This window comes from Phocoena sinus, chromosome 1 (genome assembly GCF_008692025.1).
Source record: "Phocoena sinus isolate mPhoSin1 chromosome 1, mPhoSin1.pri, whole genome shotgun sequence".
Classification (NCBI taxonomy): domain Eukaryota; kingdom Metazoa; phylum Chordata; class Mammalia; order Artiodactyla; family Phocoenidae; genus Phocoena; species Phocoena sinus.
In genome coordinates this window covers 164742489-164770355 of record NC_045763.1, presented here as the reverse complement: position 1 = coordinate 164770355, position 27867 = coordinate 164742489, and the positions used below count along the sequence as shown (strand labels likewise).

The 27867-nt window shown below is 46.1% G+C and overlaps 1 protein-coding gene across 3 annotated transcripts in view; it reads right to left on the bottom strand.

Annotated features, from left to right (window-relative positions):
• The window catches only part of SUSD4 (sushi domain containing 4), a 124472-nt gene that overhangs the window by 41620 nt on the left and 54985 nt on the right, over positions 1-27867 (bottom strand). For 2 of the 3 annotated variants that reach the window (XM_032603298.1, XM_032603317.1), the window contains exon 3: positions 16532-16744. The exons of the other annotated variant lie outside the window; for it this stretch is intronic. In XM_032603298.1, the coding sequence (XP_032459189.1) occupies positions 16532-16744 (213 nt within the window). The remainder of the gene's footprint in view (positions 1-16531; positions 16745-27867) is intronic. 3 annotated transcript variants of the gene reach the window in all.

The following is a 27867-nucleotide window of genomic DNA, read 5'->3' as shown; positions in this document are numbered from 1 at the left end:
TCCTAACGCATAAAACCTCTAAGAGGAGGCCTGGAAGTGTGCATTTTTAACATGCCCCTTGGGCAATTCCCATGACGTCAAAGTTGAGAACCACTGCTTGATGGCTACCCAAGGTGACTGACTAGATTGAAGACAGCGGTCCAAATGCAGAGGTTGGCTCACATTTAACAAGCCCCAGTCCATCCTTAGCAGCTATGTCAGACAAATGCAGTAAAGAACAGAATCTTATGTGAGCAGCTGGGAGGCAGCTCTGCACCCAAGGCCTCTCCCTCCGCTGGCCCGATGTGGGGTTCTGAGGAGACCTGCATTATAACAGGACCTTCAAGATGCAGACTGGGGAGCCACGGTCAGCCCCAAACTGCTCAAGATAGCATGAGGGAAAATGAACTTCCTCTGGGATGGGTTTGGAAGGATGGGTTGCCCTGTATTTTTCACAAGCAGCCCACCTAATTCTGGCAAGTTTCAGTTGCAAGCTTGTGAAGAACTGCTTTCTAGGGAATCTCCATGATGGGCGTGGTGTTCGAGGTTGCTAACAATCATTTTGTGACCTTTATACACGATCTGACAAGGATCTGTACACGTGCGGATGTTCTGCATTTTCCAATAATTCTGCGACTCAAAGCAACTCCATACCTCCGTGGCCCCTGTACCGAGAGGGCGAATAGCAGCCCTCACATGACATGGGAGATGACGGGAAGCAGCTGGTAAAGGCTGCTAGGATTTGGATTCTCCCTCTGCACTTACAGGGGGCTCAGCTGGGCAGGCTTGTGAACCCTCGTCTGAGGCGGTCCGGCCATCATCTTGCAACAGTGATAACTGATCATTTCTGTCATTTATCTTTGCTGCATCTGCCTCCAGCTGACCTGACCTTATTTCCTCTGGATTTGTTTTTCCTTTCAAGTCAGGACCACATTTAAGTTAAGGAAATCTTTTTAAGAACAAAAACCCAAACTCACACTGAAGCCACAAGGGAGGGAGAGTAGGGAAGCAGCGACTTCTGTTACAAGAATCATAAATAAGTAATGACAGTGGTCCCGGAGACAGGGAGAGGCAGTGCTCTGCTCCTTCCCATCTTAGAAGATGGAAAATGAGAAGAGATTATCTTAGGGGAAGACATGCAAATACTTGCTCTTGTGGGCACAGGCTGCTGTTTCTGATAACCCATGTCCAAGGCAACAAGAAAGAAATTTTACAAGGTAGAAAATGCACACAAGAAGAAAAGGGTCCTAAAAACATTTTTAAAGCATCCATCTGTTTGGGGAAGTTTCTGAAACTGGGAGACAACTCACTTTCATATAGGAGTAACTGTAAAAAAGAAGTAGGACTACCTTGCTTTTGAAAAGTGTCTGCACCCCACAGTTTCACCGAATAAAGGAGTCACCTGCCATCTTTACCGCCAGCTTTAGCTCATGAGTCAAGTTGAATTTTTTAATTCAAAATTTATAATGTAATAATACTACTTAAACTTACACCGCACCTTTTCCCCAGGAAACTCAAAGAACCTCCTTAACTTCAAATTACTCATCTTTTATAGCAATCCTGGTCAGGTCTATGGGAGTCAAAATATTTTAATAAGTACTTAAAAATAACGCTTACTGAGTGAATTCATCTTTTTCCCCTTGTTGCACTCTGCAAGGAACTGGGGCAGAGAGGGGTTCAGCATGGAGACATAGCAGATTGGGACAGGGACAGGGACAGCTCTCCTGTGCTCAGTTTCTAAAAGTTCCCAGGGTAATTCCAGTTACTGCTGCCACCTGCACTTTTTTGTCTCAAGTGCCCTCATTGTCTGCTTGTGGCTGAAGTCTGAGCTCCCATTGCCCAGAACAACCAAAAGAGAACCTCTCGGAGAAAGTTCCAGGCACTGTTATTTCTAAAAGTTCCCAGCACTGTTATTTCTAAAAGTTCCCTGGGTGATTCTGACACGCAGCCTGGGTTGCACACCAGCAGGATGGTAGAAAGAGCACTGAACTAGGAGTCAGGGTGTGGGTCCTAATCCTGGTTTATTTGCCATGTAACGTGTGTAAGTCACTTAAACTCTACAGGCTTTAGTTTCTTTTCTTATTTTTTTTTTAATGTGGACCATTTTTTATAAAGTCTTTATTGAATTTGTTACAATATTGCTTCTGTTTTTATGTTTTGGTTTTTGGCCACAAGTCATGTGGGATCTTAGCTCCCCGACCAGGGACTGAACTGGGGCCCACGGCATAACCACTGGACCTCCAGGGCATTCCTGGCTCTAGTTTCTTTGTTTATAAAATGACAGCAGTGGGCTTCCCTGGTGGCGCAGTGGTTGAGAGTCCGCCTGCCGATGCAGGGGATACGGGTTCGTGTCCCGGTCCGGGAGGATCCCACATGCTGCGGAGCGGCTGGGCCCGTGAGCCATGGCCGCTGAGCCTGCGCATCCGGAGCCTGTACTCCGCAACGGGAGAGGCCACAACAATGACAGGCCCGCGTACTTAAAAAAAAAAAAAAGACAGCAGCAGTGACATGCTCTGATTCTAAGAATTAATGATCTCCCAGAACCTCTCTTTTACACTACAGAAAATCATGTTCCCTTCCCCATTGTCAAACAATATCAGACCACATCCCCACATGAGTAGGCCTCAAACTTTTTTGCCTAAGAATCCGTTGAGAGTTTAAAAAAAAATATGCAGGATCCTTGGCCTCACTCCTAACATGCTAATGCAGGAGGTGTGAATATGCAGGGAGTCCTTGACACACACTTTGGGAATCCGGTGCCCCGCATGGATAGGTTCTTACCGGTTTAAGCAAGATGCCACCTCCATGAGGTGTGGGTGTGGGCCCACTGTGATTATGTGTCACCTGCTCCCCCTCCCTTCCCCTGGGAAAAATCAGCTTTGGTCAGGTGAGGTGAACACACTGGAAAGCACAGACCTGGATCTGGGTACTAGCTCTGCCACTGGGATGCAGGGCTACCTATGAGACCGTGGAAAATGTAGCCTCTCCGAGCCTCCACGTTTCCTGTCTGTAAGGTAGTAGAACCTACTCCACAGGGTTGCCGTAGTAAAGAAGATAATGCACATAAAGCATAGGTACCCAATACATATAACAGATGCCTCCTAGAGAATTCCCTGGTGGTCCAGTGGTTAGGACTCCACACTTCCACTTCAGGGAACACAGGTTCGATCCCTAGTCAGAGAATTAAGATCCCCCATGCGGTGCAGGGCGGCCATTAAATAAATGAATAAACAAATAAATTAATTAAATAACAGACACCTCCTAAAACACTGCAGTCTTGCTGAGAAGGGAAAACAGAGGCAATGTGAAGACCAGGAACAGGTATACGGGGGTGTTGGATGGGCCGGGTGCCCAACCCCAAGGTAGACTTTGCCGATAATGATGGGGGCGGGGCAGCTTCTGGATTGCTGTCTAGGGATCTTTCACCTTCAACCGCTGCCTCTGAATCCATCTTTGTCAACATCCCCAGAGTACAGGACCCGGGACAGGCAACTCAATTCACAATGTCCTATGGAAAACTCATTCCCGATTGCTCTGACGACATTGCTAATTGTGGGCAAAGCAATGATAAAATGTGTACCAAGCTAATAAGAAGGATGCAAGGAAAGAATGCCTACGTGCTTTCCTTGAGTGTGAGTGACAAAAAATGGCTGGAGCCAACTGCACTTGGAACTCAAATGTCAGGAAAAGGAGTAAAGGGGAGGCCAGAAAAAAAAAATTAGCAACTCCTGGAGGAGCTCATTGTAAGTATTTGCTGGCAAAGGCCTACCTGAGGGAGGCAAAAGTCTTCACCAGACCGCCTGTCTAAAGGGGGCATCAGGCAGATGGGCTCCACCAGGCCTACAGCCAAGTGATGAAGGAAGACAGGCCAGGAAGCACCACAGGAAACAGCTGTCAGTGTGCTGGGGCCTCATGCATGAGAACCGCCTGCTTAGACTGGCAGGTAATATACATGGTAACATCTAGTGTGGGGAGCTGGTCATCATGTGCACCATGGCTAGCGTGTCATTGGTACCCACATCGCCCTCCTAGGTGGAGGGACCTTTCCCCTGAGAAGCACCAAGAGGCTGGATGAGGTTGCTCTGTGGGTTGCCAGGCAAAGCTCATGGGTCTCAACTCGGCCCCTGGGACTGCAGGTCCAACCAGACCACCCTGCCAGGGGCTACGCTGGTCCTTCTCAAGGCGAGGAAAGCCATCCCAAGGGGAGCTATCCTTACAAGGGCGGCCCTTTGGGGCTACACCAATGTGTGCTGGAAACAGTCCTTCTGTCTCTTGCTCGGCTCCAAGCACAGAGGGAGGACTTCCTGAGAAAGCCGTCTGCTCAGCGAGTTGGTTCTCAAACAAGCGGCGCTCAGCAGACCCACCAGCGCTCAGCGGCGTGGTCCTGGGGTTGCTCAGAAGAGCCATGGCGGGTTCAAGCTGGTCTGGAACGTGCTCTGGAAGACTCGCACTTGAACTAGCTGTCTGCCTGCGAGACCTGTGGGACTCTAACTTCACCAAATCCTTTCTACTTGCTTAGTACACATCTGAACTTTACCAACGTGACCACTGACTATTTGCAGAGCTGCTCAAGAGAGAAGGTGAGGAGAAAAGAGAAAGGTCCCCTCCACCTCATAGAGGAGGGTCTGAGAAGAACTCCTCCGATATGAAGACCCTTTGCATAAAAATGTACTTCTGCAGCGGCGCTGGTGTAGCCTCTGCCTTCCCGCTGCATGATCGGGAGGTGGAAACTCAAAGGAGACAAGAAACAGGTGTGTTTCTGTACAAGGGGTACATGGTCTACATCCAAGGATGCTTCATGGGCATCCTGAATCCACGCAGAAGCTGAAGCTCTGGCTGGAGGTGTCTGGCTTTAAACGGTGTCCCAGACACTCTCCCAGAAATGAAAATCCAAAGAAAGGGGGGATTTGGGTGCTACAGAACATCGTCTCGCAGTCTAAGTAAGGCTCTCACCCTACCCAGGAACTAGGCACAATTATTTAGTTAGTTCTCTTTTTTAAAACAAAACCAAAAACTTGTGTCTAGCTAGTATAACCAATGCCATAAGAGCTGAGATGTATTCTGTATCCCAACTGGACCACGGGATGGACAAGTAATGAAATATTTCCATTAATATTGATAATAAATAGATTTTGGCAAGGCATAGGCAGATTCTTCTCTGTCCCCCATATGATATTTGTTCATAATATAAGTGGATTTTTTTTTTTTCCTTCGGTACGCGGGCCTCTCACTGTTGTGGCCTCTCCCGTTGCGGAGCACAGGCTCCAGACGCACAGGCTCAGCGGCCATGGCTCACGGGCCCAGCCGATCCGTGGCATGTGGGGTCTTCTCAGAACGGGCACGAACCCGTATCCCCTGCATCGGCAGGCGGACTCTCAACCACTGCGCCACCAGGAAGTGGATCTGAATTCATTTTATTTTAGTTTCTTTGGAATATTTATTTTTAAAATAAACTACTTCTTCATGGTGTGCAAATCACAGTCTGAATCACTGCAATACTGACCCCGCCCCTTTTAAGGCTATCAGGGTATGGATAGCATCTTTCCATGTCCTGATTTGACATGTATTGCGTAAGTGTCAAGTGAATTTTTTTTAACACCTTTATTGGAGTATAGTTGCTTTACAATGGTGTGTTAGTTTCTGCTTTATAACAAAGTGAATCAGCTATACATATACATATATCCCCATATCTCCTCCCTCTTGCGTCTCCCTCCCACCCTCCCTATCCCACAGCTCTAGGTGGTCACAAAGCAGTGAGCTGATCTCCCTGTGCTATGCCGCTGCTTCCCACTAGCTAGCTATTTTACATGTGATAGTATATATAAGTCCATGCCACTCTCTCACTTCGTCCCAACTTACCCTTCCGTCCCCTGTGTCCTCAAGACCGTTCTCTACGTCTGCGTCTTTATTCCTGCCCTGCCTCTAGGTTCTTCATAACCACTTTTATTTTTATTCCATATATATGTGTTACCATACGGTATTTGTTTTTCTCTTTCTGACTTACTTCACTCTGTATGACAGACTCTAGGTCCATCCACCTCACTACAAATAACTCAATTTCGTTTCTTTTTATGGCTGAGTAATATTCCATTGTATATATGTGTCATATCTTCTTTATCCATTCATCTGTTGATGGACACTTAGGTTGCTACCATGTCCTGGCTATTGTAAATAGAGCTGCATTGAACATTGGGGTACATGACTCTTTTTGAATTATGGTTTTCTCAGGGTATATGCCCAGTAGTGGGATTGCTGGGTCTTATGGCAGTTCTATTTCTAGTTTTTTAAGGAAGCTCCATACTGTTCTCCATAGTGGCTGTATCAATTTACATTCCCACCAACAGTGCAAGAGGGTTCCCTTTTCCCCACATCCTCTCCAGCATTTACTGTTTGTAGATTTTTTGATGATGGCCATTCTGACTGGTGTGAGGTGATACCTCATTGTAGTTTTGATTTGCATTTCTCTAATGATTAGTGATGTTGACCATCCTTTCATGTGTTTGTCAGCAATCTGTATATCTTCTTTGGAGAAATGTCTATATAGGTCTTCTGCCCATTTTTGGATTGGGTTGTTTGTTTTTCTGATATTGAGCTGCATGAGCTGTTTGTAAATTTGGGGGATTAATCCTTTTTCAGTTGCTTCATTTGCACATATCTTCTCCCATTCTGAGGGTTGTCTTTTCATCTTGTTTATGGTTTCCTTTGCTGTGCAAAAGCTTTTACGTTTCATTAGGTCCCATTTGTTTCTTTTTGTTTTTATTTCCCTTTCTCTAGGAGGTGGGCCAAAAAGGATCTTGCTGTGACTTACGTCATAGAACGTTCTGCCTATGTTTTCCTCTAAGAGTTTTATAGTGTCTGGTGTTACAGTTAGGTCTTTAATCCATTTTGAGTTTATTTTTGTGTATGGTGTTAGGGAGTGTTCTAATTTCATTGTTTTACATGTAGCTGTCCACTTTTCCCAGCACAATTTATTGAAGAGGCTGTCTTTTCTCCACTGTATATTCTTGCCTCCTTTAGCAAAACTAAGGTGACCATATGTGTGTGGGTTTATCTCTTGGCTTTCTATCCTGTTCCATTGATCTATATTTCTGTTTTTGTGCCAGTACCATACTGTCTTGATTACTGTAGCTTTGTAGTATAGTCTGAAGTCTGGGAGCCTGATACCTCCAGCTCCGTTTTTCTTTCTCAAGATTGCTTTGGCTATTTGGGGTCTTTTGTGTTTCCATACAAGTTGTGAAAGTATTTGTTCTAGTTCTGTGAGAAATGACATTGCTAGTTTGATAGGGATTGCAGTGAATCTGTAGATTGCTTTGGGTAGTATAGTCATTTTCACAATGTTGATTCTTTCAATCCAAGAACATGGTATATCTCTCCATCTGTTTGTATCATCTTTAATTTCTTTCATCAGTGTCTTATAATTTTCTGCACACAGGTCTTTTGTCTCCTTAAGTAGGTTTATTCTTAGGTATTTTATTCTTTTAGTTGCAGTGGTAAATGGGAGTGTTTCCTTAATTTCTCTTTCAGATTTTTCATCACTAGTGTATAGGAATGCAAGAGATTTCTGTGCATTTTGTATCCTGCTACTTTACCGAATTCACTGATTAGCTCTAGTAGTTTTCTAGTAGTGTCTTTAGCATTCGCTACATATACTATCATGTCTTCTGCAAATAGTGACAGCTTTACTTCTTTTCTAATTTATATTCCTTTTATTTCTTTTTCTTCTCTTATTGCTGTGGCTAAAACTTCCAAAACTATGTTGAATAATAGTGGTGAGAGTGGGCAACCTTGTCTTGTTCCTGATCCTCGGTTTCAGTTTTTCACCATTAAGAACGATATCGGCTGTGGGTTTGTCATATATGCCCTTTATTATGTTGAGGTGAGTTCCCTCTATGCCTACTTTCTGCAGGGTTTCTATCATAGATTGGTGTTGAATTTTGTCAAAAGCTTTTTCTGCGTCTACTGAGATGATCATATGGTTTTAATCCTTCAATTTGTTAATATGGTGCATTACATTTATTGATTTGCGTATATTGAAGAATCCTTACATTCCTGGGATAAAACACTTGATAATGGTGTATGATCCTTTTAATGTGCTGTTGGATTCTGTTTGCTAGAATTTTGTTGAGGAGTTTTGCACCTATGTTCATCAGTGATATTGCCCTGTAGTTTTCTTTCTCTGTGACATCTTTGTCTGGTTTTGGTATCAGGGTGATGGTGGCCTCAAAGAATGAGTTTGAGAATGTTACTCCCTCTGCTACATTTTGGAAGAGTTTGAGAAAGATAGGTGTTAGCTTTTCTCTAAATGTTTGATAGAATTCGCCTATGAAGCCATCTGGTCCTGGGCTTTTGTTTGTTGGAAGATTTTTAATCACAGTCTCAATTTCAGTGCTTGTGATTGGTCTGTTTATATTTTCTAGTTCTTCCCGGTTCAGTCTCAGAAGGTTGTGCTTCTCTGAGAATTTGTCCACTTCTTCCACGTTGTCCATTTTATTGGCATATAGTTGCTTGTAGTAATCTCTCATGATCCTTTGTATTTCTGCAGTGTCAGTTGTTACTTCTCCTTTTTCATTTCTAATTCTATTGATTTGAGTCTTCTCCCTTTTCTTCTGGATGAGTCTGGCTAATGGTTTATCAATTTTGTTTATCTTCTCAAAGAACCAACTTTTACTTTTATTGATCTTTGCTATTGTTTCGTTCATTTCTTTTTCATTTCTTTCTGATCTGATCTTTATGATTTCTTTCCTTCCTCTAACTTCGGGGGTTTTTTGTACTTCTTTGTCTAATTGCTTTAGGTGTAAGGTTAGGTTGTTTATTTGAGATGTTTCTTGTTTCTTAAGATAGGCTTGGATTGCTATAAACTTCCCTCTTAGAACTGCTTTTGCTGCATCCCATAGGTTTTGGATCATCATGTTTTCGTTGTCATTTGTCTCTAGGTATTTTTTGATTTCCCCTTTGATTTCTTCAGTGATATCTTGGTTATTAAGTAGTGTATTGTTTAGCCTCCATGTGTTTGAATTTTTTACAGATTTTTCCCTGTAATTAATATCTAGTCTCATAGCGTTGTGGTCAGAAAAGATACTGGATACGATTTCAATTTTAGTAAATTTACCAAGGCTTGATTTGTGACCCAAGATATGATCTATCCTGGAGAATGCTCCATGAGCACTTGAGAAGAAAGTGTATTCTGTTGTTTGGGGATGGAATGTCCTGTAAATATCAATTAAGTCCGTCTTGTTTAGTGTATCATTTAAAGCTTGTGTTTCCTTATTTATTTTCATTTTTGATGATGAGCCCATTGGTGAAAATGGGGTGTTAAATCCCCTACTATGATTGTGTTAGTGCAGATTTCTCCTTTTATGGCCGTTAGCATTTGCCTTATGTATTGAGCTGCTCCTATGTTGGGTGCCTAAATATTTATAATTGTTATATCTTCTTCTTAGATTGATCCCTTGATCATTATGTAGTGTCCTTCTTTGTCTCTTGTAATAGTCTTTATTTTAAAGTTTATTTTGTCTGATATGAGAATTGCTACTCCAGCTTTCTCCTGATTTCCATTTGCATGGAATATCTTTTTCCATCCCCTCACTTTCAATCTGTATGTGTCCCTGGGTCTAAAGTGGGTCTCTTGTAGACAGCATATATATGGGTCTTGTTTTTGTATCCATTCAGCAAAGTTTAAGTCTTTTGGTTGGAGCATTCCATTTACATTTAAGGCAATCATCGATATGTATGTTCCTATACATTTTCTTAATTGTTTTGGGTTTGTTACTGTAGGTCTTTTCCTTCTCTGTGTTTCCTGCCTAGAGAAGTTCCTTTAGTGTTTGTTGTAAAGCTGGTTTGGTGGTGCTGAATTCTCTTAGCTTTTGCTTGTCTGTAAAGGTTTTAATTTCTCTGTCAAATCTGAATGAGATCCTTGTTGGGTAGAGTAATCTTTGTTGTATGTTCTTCCCTTTCATCACTGTAAAGATGTCCTGCCACTCACTTCTGGCTTGCAGAGTTTCTGCTGAAAGATCAGCTGTTAACCTTATGGGGATTCCCTTGTATGTTATTTGTTGTTTTTCCCTTGCTGCTTTTAATATTTTTTCTTTGTATTTAATTTTTGATAGTTTGATTAATATGTGTCTTGGTGTATTTCCCCTTGGATTTTTCCTGTACGGGACTCTGCACTTCCTGGACTTGATTAACTATTTACTTTCCCATATTAGGGAAGTTTTCAACTACAATCTCTTCAAATATCTTCTCAGACCCTTTCTTTTTTTCTTCTTCTTGGCCCCTATAATTCAAATGTTGCTGTGTTTAATGTTGTCCCAGAGGTCTCTGAGACTGTCCCCAATTCTTTTCATTCTTTTTTCTTTATTCTGCTCTGCAGTAGTTATTTCCACTATTTTATCTTCCAGGTCACTTATCCGTTCTTCTGCCTCAGTTATTCTGCTACTGATTCCTTCCAGAGAACTTTTAACTTCATTTATTGTGTTGTTCATCATTGTTTGTTGGCTCTTTAGTTCTTCTAGCTCCTTGTTAAACATTTTGTGTATTTTCTCCATTCTATTTCCAAGATTTTGGATCATCTTTACTATCATTAGTCTGAATTCCTTTTCAGGTAGACTGCCTATTTCCTCTTCATTTGTTAGGTCTGGTGGGTTTTTACCTCACTCCTTCATCTGCTGTGTATTTCTCTGTCTTCTCATTTAGCTTAACTTACTGTGTTTGGGGCCTCCTTTTTGCAGGCTGCAGGTTCATAGTTCCTGTTGTTTTTGGTGTCTGGCCTCAGTGGCTAAGGTTGGTTCAGTGGGTTGTGTAGGCTTCCTGGTGGAGGGGACTAGTGCCTGTGTTCTGGTGGATGAGCATGGATCTTTTCTTTCTGGTGGGCAGGTCCATGTCCGTTGGTGTGTTTTGGGGTGTCTGTGACCTTATTATAGTTTTAGGCAGCCTCTCTGCTAATGGGTGGGTTTGTGTTCCTGTCTTGCTAGTTGTTTGGCATAGGGTGTCCAGCACTGTAGCTTGTTGGTCATTGAATGGAGCTGGGTCTTAGCATTGAAATGGAGATCTCTGGGAGAGCTTTTGCCATTTGATATTACTTGGAGCTGGGAGGTCTCTGGTGGACCAATGTCCTGAACTCAGCTCCACCACCTCAGAGGCACAGGCCTGACACTTGGTCCAAGCCCCAAGACCCTGTCAGCCACACGGCTCAGAAGAAAAGGGAAAAAAGATAGATGGGGGGGTGGGAAGGAAGGAAGGAAGGAAGAAAAAAGAAAAATTAAATTAAATTAAAAAATAATTATTAAAAATTGAAAAGTAATAGAAAAAGAAAAAAAAAGAAAAGGAAAGAGAGAAGAGATCAACCAAACCAAAAAGAAATCCACCAAGGATAACAAGCGCTAAGAACTATACTAAAAAAAAAAAAGAAAAAAGAAAACAATGAACAGACAGAACCCTAGGACAAATGGTAAAAGCAAAGCTATACAGACAAAATCATACCAAGAAGCATACACTTACACACTCACAAAAAGAGCAAAAGGAAAAAAAAAAAAATATATATATATATATATATCGTTGTTCCGAAAGTCCACCACCTCTATTTTGGGATGATTCGTTGTCTATTCAATGAATAGACATATTCTATTGTCACAGATTCTATTGTCACAGATTCTATTGTGGAATCTGTGTATTCCACAGATGCAGGGTACATCAAGTTGATTGTGGAGATTTAATCTGCTGCTCCTGAGGCTGCTGGGAGAAATTTACCTTTTTCTTCTTTGTTCGCACAGCTCCCGGGGTTCAGCTTTGGATTTGGCCCCGCCTCTGCATGTAGGTTGCCTGAGGGCGTCTGTTCTTTGCTCAGACAGGACGGGGTTAAAGGAGCAGCTGATTCGGGGGCTCTGGCTCACTCAGGCCGCGGGGGCGGGGGGAGGGAGGGGTACAGATGCGGGGCGAGTCTGCCGCGGCAGAGGCGCGCCATGTGTTCTCCCAGGGAAGTTGTCCCTGGATCACGGGGCCGTGGCAGAGGCGGGCTGCACAGGCTTCCGGGAGGGGAGGTGTGGCTAGTGACCTGTGCTCGCACACATGCTCCTTGGTGGCGGCAGCAGCAGCCTTAGCGTCTCATGCCCGTCTCTGGGGTCCACACTGATAGCCGCAGTTCGTGCCCATCTCTGGAGTTCATTTTGGCGGTGCTCTGAATCCCCTCTCCTCGCGCCCCCCGGAACAATGGTCTCTTGCCTCTTAGGCAGGTCCAGACTTTTTCCCGGACTCCCTCCCGGCTAGCCGTGGCGCACTAGCCCCTTTCAGGCTGTGTTCACGCAGCCAACCCCAGTCCTCCCCCTGGGATCTGACCTCCGAAGTAGCTGGAACCTCAGCTCCCAGCCCCGCCCGCCCCGGCGGGTGAGCAGACAAGCCTCTTGGGCTGGTGAGTGCTGGTCGGCACCGATCCTCTGTGCGGGAATCTCTCCACTTTGCCCTCCACACCCCTGTGGCTGTGCTCTCCTCCGTGGCTCCGAAGCTCCCCCCCTCTGCTACCCGCAGTCTCTTTCCGCGAAGGGGCTTCCAGTGTGTGGAAACTTTCCCTCCGTCACAGTTCCCTCCCAGAGGGTCAGGTCCTGTCACTATTCTTTTGTCTCTGTTTATTCTTTTCTCTTTTGCCCTACCCAGGTACGTGACGAGGGGAGTTTCTTGCCTTTTGGGAAGTCTGTGGTCTTCTGCCAGTGTTCAGTAGGTGTTCTGTAGGAGTTGTTCCACATGTAGATGTATTTCTGATGTATTTGGGGGGAGGAAGGTGATCTCCACGTCTTACTCTTCCGCCATCTTGAAGGTCTCCCCTCAAATGAATTTATGCAAAGTCAATCTGACTTTACCTATACTTTTTCTTATGAAATGTGGGAAAGGGATGTATTAGCAGGGAAAGTGTCCCCCAGTAGACTAGTTGAGTGATTTTGGAAAGGAAGAGGCCCCGATGGTGGCCGTCCCCCTGGCCTTTAGTCACTGTACTTACTTAGTATGTCAGCAGCCCTGTGCCCCCAGGCAGTATTTTCAGTCCTTTGCCAACTCCATGGTACCCTCTCCAGCATACTGGTCACCTCCCCTGCTCCCTGGACCATAAAGTATCCTCACCCCTGCTCAGGGATGTGCAGGCTCTAGTCTTACAGAAGCAGCTTTGACAAGCATAGATGTTTCTTAGGCTGGAGGCTTTGGGTGCCAGGAAAATAATTCATTGCCTATATTATCAGTTCTGTAAGTCCAAACTTCTGTAAGTGAGTTTGCTTGGAATAAACCATTTAGGTTGGAGTAAAAGGAGAGAAGGGAGATGGCTGGTATGTGTGGCAGGGTGAAGTGGAGAATAAAAGAGAGGGAATCTGTGTGAATGCACAAGAAAATATTTGCTTTAATACCACCTTGCTTCTGTAGAGCACTTTACTGTTATAAAGCATTTTAATGCATATGAACTTATTTTTAAAAATCTGTATCTCAGGCAGAACTGGCTGACAAGGGAAGACTGGAAGAAGTTCAGGCAACAGTGACAAGACCTGGGCTAGAACAGATGTGTCCCTAAATCACCATTTAAGTCTGGGAAGACTCTTAACTTCTCTGAGACTCAGTTTCCCTATTGATCAAACAAAAACTAAATTAGAACGAGGGCTTGGATTATCTAATTTCTAGAGTCCCTTCGACTCTGAACGTTGATGATGCCATTTGTTATAACAATGTGTTGTTGCATAACTGATTACAACAGGGCTTTTGTGACACCAAGAGGAAAGTCAGACTTAATCTTGTAGAGGAAAAATGCTGGCTTAGAATGAGTTACAGATCTGCTGCTTACCCATAAGTTGTGTGACTCTGACAAAGCGAGTAACTTCTCTGAGCCTCAGTTTCCTAATCAGGAAATGAGGACTTGTCTTGTAGGGCAGTTGTACTTGTTAAATGAGATAGTGAATCTCGATGTACTTTTAAACTCTAATGACCTAAAAAATGTGATAATTTATTGTTATCACTATCACCAGCATGCAGAAAAATCCATTAGCCCTCTATGAATAACCTAACAGGGCTTCCCTGGTGGCACAGTGGTTAGGAATCCGCCTGCTAATGCAGGGGACACGGGTTCGAGCCCTGGTCCGGGAATATCCCACATGTCACGGAGCAACTAAGCCCGCGTGCCACAACTACTGAGCCTGTGTGCCACAACTGCTGAAGCCTGTGAGCCTAGAGCCCGTGCTCTGCAACAAGAGAAGCCACCACAATGAGAAGCCCGTGCACCGCAACAAAGGGTAGCCCCCGCTCTCAGCAACTACAGAAAACCCGTGTGGAGCAGCGAAGACCCAATGCAGCCAAGAATTAAATAAATGAATAAATTAATTAATTTTTTTAAATTACCTAACAACAGAAACAAATGAATTGAGCAGCCCTTACTATTCGCCCAGCATAAGTCCTAATCAGGGAGTAAAGGCCATTTACAACTCCAGGGGAAAATAGTTTAGCTTCTTCCCTGCTTTACAACATCCATGGAGTAGACTTCTGTGTGCCCTCTGCCCCTGTAAGCCACATACAGCAGGCTTAGGCTGCTAACAGTGATGATTTTCTCCACCGTGAGGGCAACAAAAGTAATCTCCTTATACAGATCTTTCAAAGACCAACAAAGACCACCATTTATATTAAAAATAATCAATTATACCATCGTACTTAGAAAGGCAATACCCGTTCTTCCAAACTTTGTAAAATGATGATGAGAGCACAATATCGTGACTGGAAATGAGGAATCCCGCTATGTTCTTTGGAAGCACCTGGTCTTATTTTAAGTTGCCTAATAAAAGAACTGACACTCCACTGCCATCCCCAGGTACACAGCCCCTCCCAGCACATTCGGGGCTAAGTGTTCAGAATTATGCACGCAGACCTATATAATAGAAGCCTCTACTCCAAGGTGATTTTTCACTCCCTTTCTTGGAATTACTATGTATTACATTGTTATGTACAAGGTTGGAAAGAAGCTCATCTAAAAAGGGATAAACTTTTTTTTTTTCCCAGGATGACCAAGTAACAGAGGGCCTTCATCTCTGGGCAATATTCAGGAAGCCTGTTGTTTTCTTTGTTCTCTGACGTTTTTGAGCTTGTCTGGGTTTTAAGCACTGGCTATCCTAGGCCATGGGTTTTAGCAGGAAAGTCTTTACATACAAATTAAATAACCTTTTTTTTTTAATTGAAGTAGAGTTGATTTACAGTGTTGTGTTAGTTTCCAGTGTACAGCAAAGTGATTGTTATATATATTCTTTTTCAGATTCTTTTCCATTATAGGTTATTACAAGATGTTGAATATAGTTCCCTGTGCTATACAGTAGGTCCTTGTTGTCTATCCATCTTATATAGTAAATAAACTTTTAATTAATAGAATCTTACAGAAATCATAGCTTGCATGGACTGCATGTAAGAGGAAAAATAAATTTACTTTTAAAAACCTTAATTCTTTACATAATTTTGGCTTTTTTAAAAATACCTTGAAAATAAAAGCAAAGGTAGCAAGTACTTTAAGGGTAAGACACCACCTTACCCATCCTTGATAATTTCCAAAAGGAGGAGCATAATAGATGTTTGATCAATGCTTGCCAAATTAAATTACTTTAAAAGTTTCATAAAGAAGATATACACTAAATCAGAATAAGAGTTTACATAGCATTATTATAAAAGCTCCATCCCCAAATAAAATCAATAATGGTGTTAAGAGAAAGTGAAACTCTCTTGTAATGAACTTGATGAGATATTGGTTCTGTGCCTCACGGAAATTTGGGGCTAGAATTAATTCTTAGTTCATGCCTACTCCTACTTCAACCTTGCTGATCATCAGAGATATATAATCAACAACTGGCATTCCAATTAGTTAAACTCAATGCATTCTTTTAAACTCTAAAAGTATCTCTATAGGGTGAAAACAAACAAGCAAAAAATATATATATATACATACATAAAGTTGTTGCAACCAATAGACTTAGGGATAATTGCTAGGAGTAAATGAATATCTTGTCACGACCAATAAATTTAGGGATACCTGCTAGAAATAAATGTCTACCTTGTCAATCTACCACTGTTTGCCACAGTTCTTTCTTTCCTTAAATGAATCATGTCTGACACAGAACTGATAAGTAGTAATTGATTTAATTCTCTGAGTAACACGCATCTTCTGTATCATTATATACCGTTTTGGCCCAATACATTTACCGCACTTTTTATTGAGTAACATGGAAACGAGTGCTGAGTTGGCAGCCCAATAATGAATGGCCCTCATGTTATCTGAGTTGCTCTCTTGCATTGACAAAAATGGTGATAAATTGGGTTGTAATTGAGAAAGAAAAGGAAGACGATTACTCCTGATGCTGAGATGCATTTATCCCCTGCCCCAGCCCTTACTGAACACGCGTGCTCCTCCATCAGCCTGCAAGATCAGCCCTGAAACAGAGAGCAGCCCAGGGTACCGCCCCGTCTGGCACACAGGCTCATACCCCTGCAGCCACAAGCTTGACTACGTGAGTGGCTTCCATGGGATGGGGGTAGGGGGTGGAGGAGAGCACTTTACCTTCCTGCACACAGACGGGTTTATCACTTGGGATCCAGCCTAGGGTTCCGTTCAGATGTTTCATACACAGTCTCTTTGTAGAGCCCTTCAGCTTGAATCCATCTTGGCAGTGAAATCGGGTGACGGAGCTTTCAAAGAAAACCCCTCCACTGGGCGTCCTGAAGCCATTCTCAGGGACGCCTGGGTCAGCACACACCTGAAGGTCATCGAACCCTACATGGACAGAGAGAAGAAAAGGTGCCTCTGAATATATTCTTCGGATGCTGAAGGTTTCCCATGACAAATGGCAGACACTGTATTCTTTCCGATGCTATGGGCCACCCAACTCCACCAATAAAAAAGCCAAGAAAATAAACACTCTAGTGCACATTTCACACTGCTTTTTGCTCTTTGCTTAGAAAAGCGCTCATTAGTGATTTCAGTTCCACGGTCAAGTTGGCCCTTCAAGGAGTTTCTAGGAGTAGCAGATGAGGAAAAGTAAACAACGAAAGGAATACAAAACGGTAAATGTCTAGACTGAAGTACAAAATGCAGAAGGGGGCGGAGGAGGGAGAGGTAGTCGGGAAAGGGGGAGATGGAATCTGAGCCTGGCTTTGAAGGACGGGTAAGACTTCAAGGACAGAACCAACTTCGTGAAGGGGGACACAGGGGAATGGCTTGTGCAATGGCCGGGCCGGGAGACCGCGGGCGTGTCTGCAGAACAGCAGGTGGCTGAGAGCGATATAGGGTTTGCAGAAGAGGCAGGCTGGCGATGCCCCACCCCCCCCGGCCCCCTGCCCTCGCCCCCAATCAGCCAGGCCTGGTCGACGTTTCTCCTCCTCCGGGAGGCCTTCCTTAACCCCACTCTCCCTGTCCCCCCCCGCCCCGCCCCAATTTGTTCCACCACTGTAACGTGAACACAGCCCTGTACTGAATCATTTGGAGAATGATCGCCTCTCATTCTGGGTTATGAGCCCCATCGAGGACAGGTTTTGAGACTTTTTCACTCTTGTGAAACCTATCACAGCTCCGCCTAGAACGTGCTCCATAAATGTTTGATGAGTGAATAAACAAGAGTTGGAAAAGGGAGAGGGAGACATACCGGGGTGACCCTAGAAAGCCAGGCTGAGCGGGGAGGCCAGCGTGGGCCATGGAGCTGGGCAGTGGGGACCAGGAGGCCGACAGGACAACAGCCTGAGGGACTAAGCGGAGAGAAAGGGCCCAGGGCGTGGCTAGGAGACCCAGGTAATGGTGCAGTCAGACGTGGTGGGCCTGAGGGCACGGGAAAGTGCTGGAAGCAGTAGGGAGGGCACCAGAGTGTGAGACATCCCGGTTCCAGGGGCCCCTTGTCAACTGACTGGATGTCGGGGTGGGGGAGACAGCCAGACGGCTGGGACGAAGGCCCGACTCTGGCCTCAATGAGGAGGAGAGGGCTGGGGTCATGGCCCGCACAAAGACATGACTGGGACCAGATTTGCATTTTTGAACGATCTTTTGTGTAGCCACATGGAGCTCATGGTGTCACGAGCTCGTTGGGGGACCCCAAGGATAAGGAAGGGGTCGTCTATGTGCACAATGCTCCAACGTACCCTCCAAGGAAAGCAATGTAGGCGACAGAGAGCGCCCCAAACTTCTGTGCACTACGAAGGCCTTCTACTCCATTTTCTTACAAAATCAAGCAACAAATCCTTCCTGAAAAGGTACCCAGAATAACTACGCATGATTTCTTCCAGATGGGGGTTGGTGTGCCCATCCACCCCCGCCCCCAGCGCAGCTGCTGGTGCCAGGTCAAGACGTGGCAGAGGGACAGGAATAGCCTGGGCCGTCTTAGAAAAGCTCAGCCCAGACCGAGAGGCAGCATCACCAGGGCTCTTGGAGGACTTACGTGGTTTCCAGGCGATGCCCAGATGTCGGACTCATGAGATATCTGATCCTGTAACACACTGGGCTTGCAAAACGTCCTCAGCTGGTAGGTGATTCCCTGACCCCAGCTTTCATGGGCTCATGCAGGGCTCACTTGCCGTCCTCCCCAACTGACCTCAAGACCCTGGACATTGTGCCAGCACCGCTGTGCTGAAAGCCACACGACACAGCACAGTAGGCACCGCGGCAGCACGGGGTCCAGCAGTCACACGTGCTCTCTCTGCCGAGGGCATGTGGCTGTGGACCAAGCGAAAAGTCAAGGAGGAACGCAGGGCGGCGGACAGCGTCCACATCTGACTCTATTACATCTTTAAGTGGGAGCAGGTCTGATACTTTATCAAACAGAAGACGCTCTGACCAAGGACACCATCTAGCCTCTCAGCCCCCCTGACACGCAGCCGCAGTTCTGCCCCGCTGTGAGCACCCTGACAGTGGAGGCTGTTTTCCAGCCCCTTGGAGGGTGATTAATACCCATCTGGGGGGAGGGCAATAAAGTACTAGCAGGATGGCTTCATGTTTTCGTTTCAAAGGAAAGCACTGTAAATTGTCAAGTGCTTCCTAAGTGATGAAGGTCAGTGATTTCCTTCTGAGTCTGGCCGTCTCAGGGTGGGTCCTTTAAACGTATACCCATTACGGTATTGAGGGGGCAACTAGCAGCAATGGAATTCGTGACTCCATGCCAGCCCAGAAAGCCTAGAAGCATAAACATACAGAAACCTGAATGGTCTGAACGCTTTCTGGCAGTCTGTGAGTGAAAGTCACTCTGACACACACGCCGTAAGTCAAACAGAGGCCGTGTCAGTCACTGGGCGGCCACAGAAGGGCAAGCCGAGGGTAAGAGGATGGGACAGCCTTCTGGAAGGTCTGGGGCTGACTGCTCACAGCTAGGCAGACACCCGCCAGCCAGAGGGAGGAAGGGCACTGGGGGGGTGCAGGTCACAAGGCATGGAGGTGGGAAGCCGCTGAGCACATTTCAGGGAAGAGGTCGTTCTGCCAGGCTGGGGGCAGGGTGACCGCCATAGGTGGAGCCCTGGGGTGGAGGGGTGGTGAAGGGAGGGCAGGAGACGGCGACAGCAGATCCCGAAGGCTGAATGTGTTAGCTAAGGGTCTGGGCTTAAAGAGGAGGTTAGGGGTAGGGGCATGGTATGTAATGAGAGCTTCGAACAAAGACACGACTGGGATCAGATTTGTTTTGTTGAATGTCTTTCCTGTACTCGCAAGGGGGACTGACTCGTCTAGACCAAGCAGGAGGCAGGAAGCTCATCGGAAGTGCCTCCAGGCCACCAGCTGCACCAAAGGAGCAGCAGGGCAGCTTTGTAAAAGGACATTCACGGATCCAGGCTCTCTCTGGCTGGGCTGGGACCCAGAAGTCTTGAGTTTTAGAAAGTTCTTTCAATGACTCTTAGGCGGCTAGTCCCGCACCTGCCCAAGGGAGGACCGGCATCTGAGAACTGTGGGACCTCAGGGCTCGTACCAGAACTGGGTGGGAAACGAGGAGTCAGAAGCAAGGCGGGCGCAATGGAACAGAAATAGGGCCATGTGAGACACTAAGGACACAGAATCACAAAACCTGTGACCGACTGGACGGAGGACGGGGTTAGGGGAATGAATTAAAAGAGAGGCATCTAGGATAACGCCCATGTTCTGATGTCGACGACGGCGTAGACAGCAGGGCCGTGCACTCAGACTGACAGGACAAGGTGAAGACAGCAATGATATGTCTGGTGGGCGGCCGGGGAGTTTGAGTTCTTGGTGGAGGGGGGACACCCAGGCAGAGATGTCTGGTGATGAGCTGGAGGCCGAGTCTGAAGCTCCATGGTGCCCCGGGCTGGTGCGGGCACGGGCGGGTGCACCGTCCCGGGAACGAGCACAGCGTGAGAGGAGAAACAGCCGAGGCACCCACAAAGGACACTGGGAACACAGGGCCATGGAGAAGGAAGACCTGACTGTGTCATGGGAGCGAGGGAAAGGGTTTCAGGAAGGAAGGAGTGGGCAGCAGTGTCAGCTAAGATCCACTAAGCAAAGTCTGAGAAGCATGCACTGGCTGAGGGCAGGGAGCAATGGGACCAGTGCCCAGGCAGCTTCAGGGACAAGGAAGAACTATCCCTGGGGGAGGACGCCTGCCTGCTGACGTTTAGCGGGGGGCAGTGAGAGTAAGCATGGGCTTCTCTTTCCAGATGCTTAGTGCGAACAAAAGAACACAGGTTGGGAGTTGTCCCTGGATTAGGGTCAAGGGAGGGGTTTGATTGTTGTAATACAATTATAAGATGAAGGAGATTTGAAAATGTCTCTACACAGCAGGGAGAAACAAAGATTGCAGATGAGGGGGAGCAAAGGGGAGGCAAGAGGGGTAAGTTCCCTGCACCTGGATGTGGGCAGGGAGGGGACCCAAACCCTGGAGGAGGGATTGCCCTCCACTGAGGCAGGAAGGGGAGTTATGCCAGAACCTCCACTGAGGGAAGCACGTGCCCCATAATGTGCTCATCCTCCAGGACTCAGCTTAAATAGCGCCTCCCCCTGGGAGCCTTCTTCCTCCCTTCAGGCACCTGGGCTGACCTCTCTTAGCCAGCCCCTCGCCCTGTCATTGCTGGTCTGCTTAGCTGTCTCTCCCACTGGGCTGTGAACTCCTGGAGGGGGAGATGGGGTCCTATACTTCACTTCCTCCTATAGTGAGTGTGAGCATTCCACAAGTGCCGCTAGTGAAGGATTGGTGGGGGGATAGATGGATGGACAGGAGATGAATGGATGAATAGATGATGAGGATAGGTGGGTGGGTGGATGGCTGGCTGGATGAATAGAAGATGAATGGATGGAGGGTGGGTGGGTGGATGGATGGAGGGTGGGTGGGTGGGTGGGTGGAGGGATGGAGGGGGATGGATAGAAGATGAATGGATGGAGGGTGGGTGGGTGGATGGATGGAGGGTGGTGGGTGGATGGATGGAGGGTGGATGAATAGAAGATGAATGGATGGAGGGTGGGGTGGGTGGATGGATGGAGGGTGGATGGATAGAAGATGAATGGATGGAGGGTGGGTGGGTGGATGGATGGAGGGTGGGTGGGTGGATGGATGGAGGGTGGATGAATAGAAGATGAATGGATGGAGGGTGGGTGGGTGGATGGATAGAAGATGAATGGATGGAGGGTGGGTGGGTGGATGGATGGAGGGTGGGTGGGTGGATGGATGGAGGGTAGATGGATAGAAGATGAATGGATGGAGGGTGGGTGGGTGGATGGCTGGCTGGCTGGATGAATAGAAGATGAATGGATGGAGGGTGGGTGGGTGGATGGATGGAGGGTGGATGGATAGAAGATGAATGGATGGAGGGTGGGTGGGTGGGTGGATGGATGGAGGGTGGATGGATAGAAGATGAATGGATGGAGGGTGGGTGGGTGGATGGCTGGCTGGCTGGATGGATAGAAGATGAATGGATGGAGGGTGGGTGGGTGGATGGATGGAGGGTGGATGGATAGAAGATGAATGGATGGAGGGTGGGTGGGTGGGTGGATGGATGGAGGGTGGATGGATAGAAGATGAATGGATGGAGGGTGGGTGGGTGGATGGATGGAGGGTGGATGGATAGAAGATGAATGGATGGAGGGTGGGTGGGTGGATGGATGGAGGGTGGATGGATAGAAGATGAATGGATGGAGGGTGGGTGGGTGGATGGCTGGCTGACTGGATGAACAGAAGATGAATGGATGGAGGATGGGTGGGTGGATGGATGGAGGGTGGATGGATGGAGCCACACACTCTGCTGCACTCATGAGGCAAAGATCCCTACCCCATCCCACCAAACAGTCACACCTATCACTCTGATAGTCCCAGAAGCTTATGTATTCCATAGACAAGGGAGGTGTGCATTCTCTCCCCCAGCACAGACATACTCTCTCCTAACACCCTCTCACCTTCCTCTCGTCTCCCAGCCTAAGTAGACTGCCTTCCTTAGATTACCCTTCTTCCAATCCACATCCTCAGACACCTCAGCCTTCCTCCTCCGTCTCCACTGTAGGGCCCAAGGTAGGTTTACGCAAGGGATTTGGCTGAGACAACTGTGCCTCCCCCGCTACCACACACACACTTTGGGCCGGTCATCCCCTGCTCACAAATGAGCCATGCGGAGTGCTAAGTCCTAGGCACTGACCCCTCGACTTGTCACATCACCCTACCACCGTTCCCCGGGCCACAGAGCTGTTCTCTCTCAGAGAAGGACAGATCATTCAAGTGAGAGCTGAAGATGCAGCCCCGAATCCACCAGAAAAATGACTCCTGCTCTAATAAATAAATGATGAGAGCATCGTGGAAATGATGACGGGAGAGCAGCAGAAGTTCCCAATGAATCTAACTCGGTACTCTTTCTTTCTTTATTCCTTCCTTTTAACAAGAGCATTTCCATCCACTTTCTCCGCTTTCATGTCACCACTGTTAGCCTCCGGCTCTGTCCCCGTGCCTGGGACAGCGCTGATGATCAGGGCGCTGTGGGCTGTGGGATCCAGCCCTCGGCACGGAAGAGGGAAATAAGAACAAGTGGTAAAAAGAGAGCAATCAGAAAATGGGATGGTATAAGAAGAAAATATTCTTCATTTTGGACAACTAATCCCATTGAGCAAGATAGTAATTTTCTAGGACTTGCCACATCTTCAGACTCCACTTTTCAAATCACCCCCAAGCGGATCAGTTCCCAGCCCAGGTCATTCTTCTGTAGAGCTGTTCTCTTAATGCCTTTCTGAAATGTTGATGATCAGCCCCATCAGATAACACACCCATTAAGGGGGTGGGCTTCTTTAGGTATTAGGGAAGAGGAGTGGAAAATAACTTGAGCATGAGTCCACTCAAATAATCTTATCCCAGGAACCATACTCCTAAGGTCCTGATCACTTTCACCCCATTCTTCAAATTCTCTGTATGCTTTGGAGCTAAGTAGCCACAGCATGGAGAAAAAAGTTCACAGCATGATTTCCAATATGTTTCTTTGTGGGGGAAGTGGGAGGAAAAGGGAATATTCCATTTTCATAAGTGCCTGGAAGCAGCATCCCCTAGCAGTTGCTTCTAAATTCAATTCAGAGTGCAACACCTATCTACAAGAGACAGTCTTTGTGATGGTTCATTTTATGTGTCCACTTGACTAGGCCAGGGGATGCCCAGATATTTCATCAAACATTTATTCTGGCTGTGTCTCTGAGGGTGTTTCTGGATGAGACTGACTTTGAGTGGGTAGACTGAGTAAAGCAGATTGCCCTCCCTTATGTGGGTGGGCCTCACCCAATCAGTTGATGGTCTGAAGATAAAAGGGAGAGTAGAAAGAATTCTTGCTCTCTCCTGACTGTCTTCAAGCTGGCACATCAATCTTCTCCTGTCATCAGACTCAGACTGAGACTGGAACTTCCACCATGGGCTCTCCCGGTTCTCAGGCCTTCGGATTCAGACTGGAACTTACACTCTCGGCTCTCCTGAGTCTCCAGGTTGCCAACTGCAGATCTTGGACTTCCCAGCCTCCATAATTGCATTAGCCAAGTCCTTATAGTGCATGCATGGGATCTATCTCCTATGGGCTCTGTTTTCTCTGGAGAACCCAGACTAATACAGTCTTCCTAAAGGTACTCGTGCACTTTACAAACAAGAGTAACATGGATGCTGACTGTCCCCACACTCCAGACGATGATATTTCTCTCTGGACCCCTGAGTTCAGGTAAGCAGCCCATTGAGGCAGTCGGGGCACAGTGGCAGGGGTGGGGGCAGCGCCTGGGGCCTGGGGTCTGAACGGCATGCTGTAGAGTCCCGGCCTGAGGTCCCCTCTGGTGCTTTCTCAGCCTGTGTCACACTCTTGAGTCCTGGCGTCTCCATTACTGGCACTGATTTTCCTGCTTACTGTTTGTGAGCCCAGGAACAAGTCACGGTAGGATTGTAATTTGAACTTGTTCTCAGTGGGATTGAGAGGATCCCGTCTTCACATACAAAGAAGTGCATCCGGCCTCAATCTCATTACGAAGTCTTGACACTTCTGATTTGGTTACTTCTGAGTCTGCTGAAACCTACCGGACAGTTTTACTGTGAGCCACGGAAGTCTTTGAAAAGAATCAAAAAAACGAAAGAGGTGTGAAAAGCAATCTTTTGGCTTATTATAACTGAAAAGTCATATCCTAGAAAGGAAGAGTGTATCAAATGTAGCCAAATCAATTTCAAACTAGGACCAGGCTTCCATTTCCCTGTAAACTGCTATATGAGTCTTTGGGGGAAGAAACAGAATAGAGACACAAAAATTGATTTTTTATGCATTTACTTAGTGAGAAGGTCCTTTTCCTGTCGTATTTCACGTTTGTGAATGACTCGAATCTTCATGAATCCTAAACTCTGTGAGGGCAAGAATATTCGTAAATGTTTTTGAGTCCCTGTATCAGTTAAAACAGGACTGAGCCAATAGCAACGGTGAAACAGTTAATGATTCAACAGGACGTAAATCCTCATGGTTCCCCCCAAAGCTGACACCTCCCAGCACACCGTCTCAGAATGAAGAGGCTGGGGAACCTTTATGGTCCCCCAAAACATTCAAGAATCCAGGCAGTCAGCCACCAGACAGCTATTGACCACAACAGGGATCTGAAGAGCATTTCTGGTGATGAAAAATGCTCTTGAGGAGATCACGACCTAACCTCAGATATCAGTTTCATGAAACAGAATTAGTCCTGGTGAGTGGAGAGCCTATTGCCCTCGACAGCAAAAGAATAAATGGAGAAGAATGTAGGAAGCTTGAGGAAGTCCCTCTTGGCCACGTAAGGGCTTTTCCCCCATTAGATGTGAACATTCCAATTCCAGCTGCCTTGGGCTGAAATCTGTCTTTTTCTCATCACCAGCAACGCAGACCAAGTTTCTTTTAAACCACCTAACTAGTAAAATATTATTGTGCTTCAAAAAGCATTTATAGGGCTTCCCTGGTGGCGCAGTGGTTGAGAGTCCGCTTGCCGATGCAGGGGACACGGGTTCGTGCCCCGGTCCAGGAAGATCCCACATGCCACGGAGCGGCTGGGCTCGTGAGCCATGGCCCCTGAGCCTGGGCGTCCGGAGCCTGTGCTCCACAACGGGAGAGGCCACAACAGTGAGAGGCCCCCACACAGCAAAAAAAAAAAAAAAAAAAAAAAAGCATTTATACCAGGAAGGGAATGCTTCTGCCGCATTAGAGAAAAATCTTCAAAAAAACCTATTCTTAAAGATTCTGAAAGTTTCATTATCTGGGTTTGTTGAATTACAAGCTAAAATGCATTGGGAAGGTCCTGAGGACCTGTTGATGAGGGGGACCCTCTGACCGTCTCTTTATTGCCAACACACACCTCACCTTGATCTCCCCCACCGTCTCAAGAATCCCTTGCTCTTAGAACTACTTTAATTCATTTTTTTAATGAACACATGTATTGATAGCCCGCCTTATTCCAGAAACTGTGTGAGCTGGTGCTGTATCTGTAACAAGGCATCAGCAACAAAAAGAAGAAGATAGAGGCAATACTACAGAAATCATATTAGGCAAAATCTATTCAGCAAATAGATCAATTCTCTAACATCAGTATTTTCAAACACAGAGCTCCTGTGTATCAGGTCTGCTATAGGTGACCTGATAACATAGAACTACCTGACGTGCCAGAAGTTTCCGGCCACCTGGCAGCCAACTGCACTTTGGGGCTGGTCCATTCTCTGCCTGTCAGCCCATCAGAGGCTCCTGACATCCCTTCAAGGTGTTGCCACACTGGAGTTGAACATCAATGGATGTTCCTTCTGAGCCTGAGATCCTAGAGAAGTTCTACATATTCTGGAGGCCCGTCCTGAGCCAAGGTCAGGCTCAAACAATTAGAGGATCCCCCCGCCCAGTGCTAGATAGTTTAGGGGCTGCCAAACATCTTCCAGGAAATGCTAGGAAGACTGAGTAACCCGGACTCCAAGGCTGCTGGAATGCCTCAACTCTTATGGAGATCGAGGAGCTGGTAGGCCCCTCCCAAGTGAACCCACCGGGAGGAGGGAAGCCAGAGTGGGCCACGGAAGACCCTTGCTGGGATAAGAGGAGGCCCCAGAGTCAGAATGCGGTAGAAACAGCAATTTAACAATTTAACACTGTGGAAATTACAATTAAAATCAATGTGAAAATGTAATTTGCTTTATAAAGATTCATTAATAACCCATATCTCCCTAACAAGATCATTAGTCAGTGTTCCTTCACCTCCTCTGTTCCAGTCTAAATCATCTCCATGTTTGGCAAAATTTCAGCTTTTTGTTTGTAAAAAGAAAAAGAAAGAAGGGGAGAGGGCACTTACTAAAACAGAGATGGGGAAAGGAAAACATAATCTGCGTATACACTCACTCAACAAACAGTGCTGGGTGCTGGGGGAAGGAGCTAAGGGCGCTCACTCAGCAGGTGGCATGAACTGGGACTTCCTGCAGAGCCAGCCTGCATCCAGGACCTTGAGTTTTTGATCTACAAGCTGTGGCCTTGCAGTAGGTCATGAAATCAATTTTAAGGGTCACAGCCAGCACTTTTTAGAAATGAAAGAGAAAGGAGAAGCCAGAGTGCATCCTCCACGGTAAGGGTGAGTACTGTTTTGTGTGGTTTTATTAGTTCCGCTTGTGCACACATGCTGGTCTGCAATGTGGTTCACAGTCAAAAAGGTTTGAAAAACACCGCTTTAAATATACTCCACCTTGCCGTTCCACGTGATAACATACATTTACTTCAAATAACGTAGTGGGTGCTTAAGGGCTCAGGTTCTGCAGCGAGACTGTGTGCTTTGAATCCTGACTCTGCCATTTTCTAGCTGTGTACTGCTAGCTGTGTACCGTCTACTATTTATTATAGCAAATTTATACTAACAGGATATCACTTAAACCTAGTTTTTGGAAGAACCAACAATGTGTTGGGGAGTTCAGGATTTATCTAGGTGGGTTGAAAACTCAGTATTTTGGATTCCATTACCCGGAATCTACACTGAATACTGCATACACAGTTATAGACATAATAGAAACTTGGAATATTTGTATGGTAATCAAGTTAGGTAACATTTCCCAAGAAATAGGGAGAATGTTTCAAGAAATATCCAGAGATGAACGTCTCAGCAAGTAAGTGTAGCAAAAATAAGTCTTAATAGCATAATTTCGACTTGATTAAAATGGATAGAGACTACAGATGTGGCAGTCATAGCACTCCCCACTGGATGCCAGAACTGGTATTTTTCTCCTCTTGATTTAATTCGCTTTGATTACCCAATTATTCCTAAGTCCTTTCACTCAGTTTCGGCTCCAACAAAACTGAGAACAATGCTAACTCATAATGTGATTTCACTCTAGTTTCACGATACTGCTCCCTAAAAGCACGTCCAGCAACATAATAAACTTATTCCAGATTGTGATATCGTAACAGGGAAAAACAGAATAAACCTTCATCTGTTTGAAATAAACC